Source organism: Panulirus ornatus, chromosome 61 (assembly GCF_036320965.1).
Source record: "Panulirus ornatus isolate Po-2019 chromosome 61, ASM3632096v1, whole genome shotgun sequence".
In the NCBI taxonomy this organism is placed as follows: Eukaryota; Metazoa; Arthropoda; class Malacostraca; order Decapoda; family Palinuridae; genus Panulirus; species Panulirus ornatus.
Window position 1 is genome coordinate 3,306,292 of NC_092284.1, and position 9,098 is coordinate 3,315,389.

The window sequence follows — 9,098 nt, forward strand, 5'->3', positions numbered from 1 at the left end:
TTATCATCAACATTGACTTTTATTTATATGACTGATGACCTCTTGGGGAAAAAATCGGTTTATAGACATTCTGTATATATATTCTATATACACACATATGCAAATTACTTCCTTTATATTTTTGTTATAACCCTAATGTTATCACATATTCCTGTGTTATAACAACCCTAATTAGCAATCGAACATGTTCTGCTAGTTAACCCCTTGTAAGTTCTAATTGCTTGTTTGGGTCTGTCTTACATAATCATTTCATTTTTTCCTTCCATATCTGATCTCCGTTTCCCATGTTTGCAAAGTAGCACCAGGAACGGACAAGAGAAAGGCCACATCCATATATGAGCTGTAATGTCATACTGCACCGAAACCACAGCTCCCTTTCCACATCCAGGCCCCACAGAACTTTCCATGTAAAAATGCACCGAAGCCACAGCTCCCTTTCCACATCCAGGTACCACAGAACTTTCCATGTAAAAATGCACCGAAACCACAGCTCCCTTTCCACATCCAGGCCCCACTGAGCTTTCCATGTTTTACCCAGGACGTTTCACATGCCCTGGCTCATTCCATTGACAGCACGTCCAATAAACATGTCTTTAAATAAATGCATCTATCAATGACAATTATTTATCTTTATTTAAATGCACCGATAAATGATAAACAACACTGTTTCATTCTAAATTCCATTTTAAGTCTTTCATTCTAGGCTGGATCATTGATTCAAAATACCCTGTGCTCAATCAATTTTGGATTGAAGAAAAGCAAGTTTTTCTTCTTGATCTCACAAGTAAACATAATACTGTAGATTACATCTGTGTATTCGTTATAGAATAGTAATGGATATGAGGCCATTTCCATCCATTAATAACCAATAAATAATTATGTCAAGAATGTAGCTGAACGATTGTATGATAAATATACATGTATCTTCACATTTTAATCCTGTTTTGAGTAACATAACAAATATTTTCCTGTTTGTTGATGTCATACATGTTCACCCGAGAGACTCGAGCACTCAGGACTGCTAACAACGCCGCCCTGGTGGCAGATGCACACACTAACAGCGGCAGATTCAAAACGTGTGCCGGACCATGGAAGTTGCCGGATCACAGATCACCGGATTAGAGAGGTACTTGTATTCTATTTGACCAAATCCATTTTAGTTTTTATTGTGCATATAATATCAACCTTGATTAACAAGAAACCAGCGAGATATAGTACAATAAATAGATTTTATAGGGAATTCTAATTTAATTATCATCCCTCAAATATAATAGTATAAAAGTATTGCTGTTTTATATAAATCAAATTATTAAGTTTATTTACTGTCTATTTGTGAAACATCTAGTGATAGACAATGAGTATAAAATAGCTTACAGAAAAATAGTCCAGATAAAAATTGTTTTTTTGGACAAATTCACAAATCCACCTTTTGCTCATAACATAACATAATAGTGGGGAACCACATCATATATTTCCCTCTGTTTTAAAAAAAAATGCATATATATATATATATATATATATATATATATATATATATATATATATATATATATATTCCTATGAGTCCACGGGGAAAATGAAACACGAAAAGTTCCCAAGTGCACTTTCGTGTAATAATCACATCATCAGGGGAGACACAAGAGAGAAATATAACAGTCAGTTGATATACATCGAAGAGAAGCAAAGACTTCCTAGCTTCTTCTCTTCGATGTATATCAAATGACTGTTATATTTCTCTCTTGTGTCTCCCCTGATGATGTGATTATTACACGAAAGTGCACTTGGGAACTTTTCGTGTTTCATTTTCCCCGTGGACTCATAGGAATATCTTGATCACGCGCAAAATTGTGATCCTTTCCAATATATATATATATATATATATATATATATATATATATATATATATACCTGTTTTATCAAATATATGATATGTACTGAAGTAATATATAAATATATAGTAATTGTGACTTGACAACTTCATACAAAATGTCATTAAAAAAATATAAATGAACACATATTTTTTTTTTTTAAAAAACGAAAAAATTGGACAAGAAATTAAATTTCAAGACAGATGTTAAAGAGACTGGGTGTTGAGTATTGACAAATGCATCCAAACCTGCTTTGCATGAACATTTGCATAGCCATGGAGTTTGGACACTGAGAAATTCTTATATAAAAACCTAAAATACACATATTTCCTATCCACCATATGTGGTACGACCATAGACTAGAAGGAGAAAGAAAAAAAAATGGGGGAAAAAACGTGTCATAGATACATACACTCACTTGGCACCTCCTCCTGTTCCCACGTATCTTCAGAAAGTGAATATATACGAAGGAGGAAACTGCAAAGCCACTCCCCTCTTCCCGTTTTCTTTCCTAACCTCATTAACGATACACAGTGACATTGGATGGATCGAACACAGTCTATCTAATATGAGTATTGGCCATTTCTTCTTCATATCACACAACAATCACAAAGGTTAAAGAACATGGTGTCTGGGGGGTTGTCGTTCCATTTTTTTTTTTTTTTTTTTGATGATGAACTCCACCAAAATGACTAGGTGGTGTGAGTATGTACACTCAACATTGGACTTATTCCACTGGCAAAATATCATCAAAAGTCACCCATATGTCCAAACACTTGTGGGCAAACTATAATGCAGTCTCTGCATTCCTCATTCCCAGTTGGCAACTGCCTCAGTCCAATGCTCTAGCTGCGTTCCTCATTCCCAGTTGGCAACTGCCTCAGTCCAATGCTCTAGCTGCATTCCTCATTCCCAGTTGGCAACTGCCTCAGTCCAATGCTCTAGCTGCATTCCTCATACCCATTTGGAAACTGCCTCAGTCAATGCTCTAGCTGCATTCCTCATTCCCAGTTGGCAACTGCCTCAGTCCAATGCTCTAGCTGCATTCCTCATTCCCAGTTGGCAACTGCCTCAGTCCAATGCTCTAGCTGCATTCCTCATTCCCAGTTGGCAACTGCCTCAGTCCAATGCTCTAGCTGCATTCCTCATTCCCAGTTGGCAACTGCCTCAGTTCAATGCTCTAGCTGCATTCCTCATTCCCAGTTGGCAACTGCCTCAGTTCAATGCTCTAGCTGCATTCCTCATTCCCAGTTGGCAACTGCCTCAGTTCAATGCTCTAGCTGCATTCCTCATTCCCAGTTGGCAACTGCCTCAGTTCAATGCTCTAGCTGCATTCCTCATTCCCAGTTGGCAACTGCCTCAGTTCAATGCTCTAGCTGCATTCCTCATTCCCAGTTGGCAACTGCCTCAGTTCAATGCTCTAGCTGCATTCCTCATTCCCAGTTGGCAACTGCCTCAGTCCAATGCTCTAGCTGCATTCCTCATTCCCAGTTGGCAACTGCCTCAGTCCAATGCTCTAGCTGCATTCCTCATTCCCAGTTGGCAACTGCCTCAGTCCAATGCTCTAGCTGCATTCCTCATTCCCAGTTGGCAACTGCCTCAGTCCAATGCTCTAGCTGCATTCCTCATTCCCAGTTGGCAACTGCCTCAGTCCAATGCTCTAGCTGCATTCCTCATTCCCAGTTGGCAACTGCCTCAGTTCAATGCTCTAGCTGCATTCCTCATTCCCAGTTGGCAACTGCCTCAGTTCAATGCTCTAGCTGCATTCCTCATTCCCAGTTGGCAACTGCCTCAGTCCAATGCTCTAGCTGCATTCCTCATTCCCAGTTGGCAGCTGCCACAGTTCATTCAGCACCTTATAGCCAATATGTCAACAAAAGACATCAAATAATAATAACAATAATAATAATAATAATAATAATAATAATAATAATAATGATAATAATAATAATAATAATAATAATAATAATAATAATAAAAGTAATAATAATAATAATAATAATAATAATAATAATAATAATAATAATAATAATAATAATAATAAAAGTAATAATAATAATAATACTGTTATCTTTGACAACTTAGTAAAATGTATGGATAAAAATAGACTATTCACTACCTTCCTAAGATAGACATATGAGAAATAGATGAACACAAATAGATAAATTAACACCAAAATTTGAACACTCATCTTGTTCTTCAGTTCTCTAATTGTTCATGAAGAACGTTTCTCAAGGGGGAGAAAAACATTATAAAACAAGAATAAATATATCCACAGAATATTAAAAAAAAAAATTATTCCTTTACTAATTTTTTGAATATTTTGAATACATGTGTGTGAAGAATATCAGATATTCTGTGTATATATTGAAAATCTTTGTTGAAAGTTCAAATATCAGAACAGATGAATATTTGATCATTCAGTTTATTCATGATGAAGTAAATCATACCATTGTACACTAGACACATTACATGTACATATTAGATGTACACATTAGCATGTACATATTACATGTACACATTACATGTACACATTACATATACACATTGCACGTACACATTACATGTACATATTAGATGTACATATTAGATGTACACAATGGATGTACACAATGGATGTACACATGACATGTACACATGACATGTACACATTACATGTACATATCAGATGTACACATTGCACGTACACATTACATGTACACATTACATATACACATTGCACGTACACATTACATGTACACATTCATGTACATATTAGATGTACACAATGGATATACACATTGCACATACACATTACATGTACATATTAGATGAACACAATGGATGTACACATTGCATGTACACATTACATGTACACATTACATGTACATATTAGATGAACACAATGGATGTACACATTGCACGTACACATTACATGTACATATTAGATGTACACAATGGATGTATACATTGCACGTACACATGACATGTACACATTGCATGTACACATTACCTGTACACTTTACATGTACAAATAGGATGTACACATTACATGTACACACACATTACTGTTTTTGCTATTTGTTTGTTTGTATGTTTGCCGTTTCCTAGCCTTAACAAAGTACAATCAAGAACACACACTTGTAAGTGTGTGTTTATAAGTACATAACTTATATATAAGTTATGTTAAGTAATGGAAGAGGAGGTATAGCACCCCCTACCCCCCTTTTTAATAACATTCTCCTACCCTCAGAGAAGAACATATAACATTCATCTTTTGTTATGCATAACAACTGTTCACCATATATCAATTAATCAAATCATTGAATCAAATTCAATCTAGAGGATTATATTAATCAATAGCTCTAATATATGATCTTATAGTGACTATATGATTTTATATGGACTTCTTGTGATGAACATTTTGAGCTCAGAGAACATGAGAACAATTTCAAGTTTCACATAACATGAGATTTTGATCATATTTCTGAAACAATTATTAAAATAAATAATAATTATTAGCGCGATATATTATCTTATAGTTATTATTCGTGCATTAATGAAATCCAGTTCCATTTCAGTTAGGCCCAGAAGAACAGATGTAGAACACCAGTTAGGCCCAGAAGAACAGATGTAGAACACCAGTTAGGCCCAGAAGAACAGATGGAAAACACCAGTTAGGCCCAGAAGAACAGATGTAGAACACCAGTTAGGCCCAGAAGAACAGATGTAGAACACTAGTTAGGCCCAGAAGAACAGATGGAAAACACCAGTTAGGCCCAGAAGAACAGATGTAGAACACAAGTTAGGCCCAGAAGAACAGATGGAAAACACCAGTTAGGCCCAGAAGAACAGATGTAGAACACTAGTTAGGCCCAGAAGAACAGATGTAGAACACCAGTTAGGCCCAGAACAAATGGTTAGGCCCAGAACAGATGGAAAACACCGGTTAGGCCCAGAAGAACAAACAGAACACTAGTTAGGCCCAGAAGAACAAATGGAACATTGTATGTTTGTTGACATTACTGACCAGATTAAACCTTGAAAACAAAAACAGATCTGGGGGGTGTGTTCTCCCCCCCCCCCAGACAAATACATTGTTCATGTCAGTTATTTGTGTGTGTTGACGCCCCCCCAGACAAATACATTGTTCATGTTAGTTATTTGTTCTTTGCATGGTGTAGTCACCACGGCTTTCTATAATGACATTACACCTGTTACATATCGTGTTGTAAACTCATCCTACCGTTAACAATATGGAAGAAAAGATAAAGAATACCGAAGATGGATATGAAGAAATAAGATACTGTAGTAAAGATAACAATTGATAATGAGTAATGACATGATTAGCTCTAGTAACAGCTTAATCTAAATGAATCTGTACACTTGCCTATATGATCGACGCTTCTCTTACACACGACTGATAACAAAAACCATGGCTTATCTTACACACGATCGATAACAAAAACACATATATATATATATATATATTCGTCCCTTAAAACTACCACACGATTGGCTGGCCTTACCACGCCCAATCATGCGTCTAACAAGACGGGAATGGTCGTGTTCAAATAGTCCACCTCGTTTTGGAATATTCGAAGCTGTAGCCGCTGTAGTGGCTGTATGCAGACTTCCTGTATGGCCTCGACGGTGGAGAAGTTGAGGGCGGCTCTCCAAGCGAACGTCGTTGCTCGAGAATCGCGAAAGGTACTGTAAGTATTGTACTTTTTCGTCTTCTTCGATGGGGTCGTGTGCTCCTTCACGAAACTGGACACGTATCTGTTGTAAGTCAACTGGAGGAACTGGAATATTTCAGTGGCTTTCTCCTCCGGTCGTAGCCCCATGTCCTCATAACGAACCAGTACGTATCTGTTGGATGACATAAATGTAATTAGAATAAATTAGCCTAAATCATTTATCATTATCATCAGTTATTAATGGTTGGATCACATGGCTATTTGGTTCAAAGACACTTTGGCATCAGCTTATCACACACCCAAGCGCCTGTATAAATCATTTATCATCTTACAAAATAAATGATCATGAAAGAAAATGGGTGAATGAGAGAGAGAGAGAGAGAGAGAGAGAGAGAGAGAGAGAGAGAGAGAGAGAGAGAGAGAGAGAGAGAGAGAGAGAGAGAGAGTCCAGTCTCCTCATAGGAGACCATCCTCTCCCTGCTACTGAGTGTAGTGCAGCCTTGTCTGGACAAAAAGGTTTTGGAGTTAAAGCCCCGGTACCCCTGAGCACAAGAGGTGCCGGGGTGGTACGATGACAGCAGAGGCCAAGCTAATACTACTTTGACCCTTCCAATTTTCCATAGGCAAACCAAGAGACCTCTATGCAAATCCTATGCACCAGAACCAAGTCTAGATTGGACGTGTTATAATACAAGAGGAGGAAGGGAAGAAAACAAAGCAATCTACCTGTCTGGAAAACTTTGTTTCATCCAATCTGAGAGTGTAAGGTCGGTTTGAAGATCCCTACACACGGTCTCCGGGTCGCTGCAGGCTTGGGAATGGCACCAAGAGAGCTGCATGCGAGAATGGAGAGATCCGCGAGGGTCGCGGACCAAATGGATGACGCGGAGGTCCAAACTCGGGTCCTGTAGAAGGTCCACCAAGGGTAAGAGACCCATGCGCACAGTCTTGAGCACGTTGACGGGCATGTGTCTACATATGTTGGAGAGGTAGTGCTTGTCGAAGCAAAGGGCCCGGTTCATAAGGCAGGAGTTCCACAAGCGGGTGTTGTGGTCTATGAGGAACGTGTTATCGCGCATGTAGTTGATGTAGTCGTCCAAATTGGAATAGTCACAGGTCAGAATGCCTCGTAGGAGGGAGGTGACCTTCTCGACCAGCGGTCCCTCTTGGAGGTGTTGGTTCTTGAGCAGGTGATGTAAGGGTTCGAAGCTGAAGTACGACCCTGGGTACGAGCGGACCAAGTCGCCCAAATAGGTGGAGCCACTACGCCAGGTGGAGACGATAATGACCCTCCGAACTTGGGATGGGTCGACCTCCTCTCCAGGCACGAAGTCCGTGTCCCGCTGGGCGTGTGCGAACTCCCGCTTCAGCGTGTGTTGCATGATGACCTCCCCTTGCTTCTTCAGCGCCTCGTACGTCATTGGAGGGGCGCCTCTGTTACGGTAGCTCAAGGGGTCGGCGATGCCCGAGGTGAGATCGGGCCTGACCTGCGTCAGCTTCGATGTAGCCGACGCCCTCGACGTCTCCCGCCCTTGCTCGTCTTCCTCCTGTCGCAGTTTCTCCCGCAGGAGCTTCGCCTGCAGTAAGTGCTGGCTTTGGAGGCTGTGCTGCTGCTTCAAGAACTGCTTGTGCTGCTCCTCGACTTGTCTCAACCACTGGGCGTGCTGTGCGCCCTCCGCAGGGGCCCGCCCCTTCGACCTCGGCCGATCCCCACGTCTCTCTTCCGCCCCCTGACCATCCGGATGATGGACTTGCGCCCCCTGACCATCCGGATGATGGACCTGCGCCCCCTGACCATCCGGATGATGGGCCTGCGCCCCCTGACCATCCGGATGACCGACCTTCGCCCCCTGACCATCCGGATGATGGACTTGCGCCCCCTGACCATCCGGATGACCGACCTGCGCCCCCTGACCATCCGGATGATGGACTTGCGCCCCCTGACCATCCGGATGATGGACTTGCTGTGCCCCCTGACCATCCGGATGACCGACCTGCGCCCCCTGACCATCCGGATGATGGACTTGCGCCCCCTGACCATCCGGATGACCGACTTGCGCCCCCTGACCATCCGGATGACCGACCTTCGCCCCCTGACCATCCGGATGACCGACCTTCGCCCCCTGACCATCCGGATGACCGACTTGCGCCCCCTGACCATCCGGACGACCGACCTTCGCCCCCTGACCATCCGGATGACCGACCTGCGCCCCCTGACCATCCGGATGACCGACCTTCGCCCCCTGACCATCCGGATGACCGACCTTCGCCCCCTGACCATCCGGATGACCGACCTTCGCCCCCTGACCATCCGGATGACCGACCTTCGCCCCCTGACCATCCGGATGACCGACTTGCGCCCCCTGACCATCCGGATGACCGACCTTCGCCCCCTGACCATCCGGATGACCGACCTTCGCCCCCTGACCATCCGGATGACCGACCTTCGCCCCCTGACCATCCGGATGACCGACCTTCGCCCCCTGACCATCCGGATGACCGGCCTGCGTCACTTTCTCACTCGTCTCGTCCACATCTTCCTGGTCGTCCT

At 42.1% G+C, this 9,098-nt stretch overlaps 1 protein-coding gene across 4 annotated transcripts in view; it reads right to left on the bottom strand.

Moving 5' to 3' along the window:
* Positions 1-1,150: 1,150 nt before the first annotated feature.
* The window catches only part of LOC139767516 (uncharacterized), a 42,761-nt gene continuing 34,813 nt past the window's right edge, over positions 1,151-9,098 (bottom strand). For 2 of the 4 annotated variants that reach the window (XM_071696954.1, XM_071696953.1), the window contains exons 3-5: positions 8,479-9,098; positions 7,274-8,448; positions 1,151-6,719 (exon numbers count right to left, since the gene is read on the bottom strand). The exon at positions 8,479-9,098 is cut by the window's right edge and continues 198 nt beyond it. In XM_071696954.1, coding sequence (XP_071553055.1) covers positions 6,386-6,719; positions 7,274-8,448; positions 8,479-9,098 — 2,129 coding nt within the window. In that variant the 3' untranslated portion in view covers positions 1,151-6,385. The remainder of the gene's footprint in view (positions 6,720-7,273; positions 8,449-8,478) is intronic. The other 2 variants (XM_071696955.1, XM_071696956.1) reach the window with 2 other exon arrangements.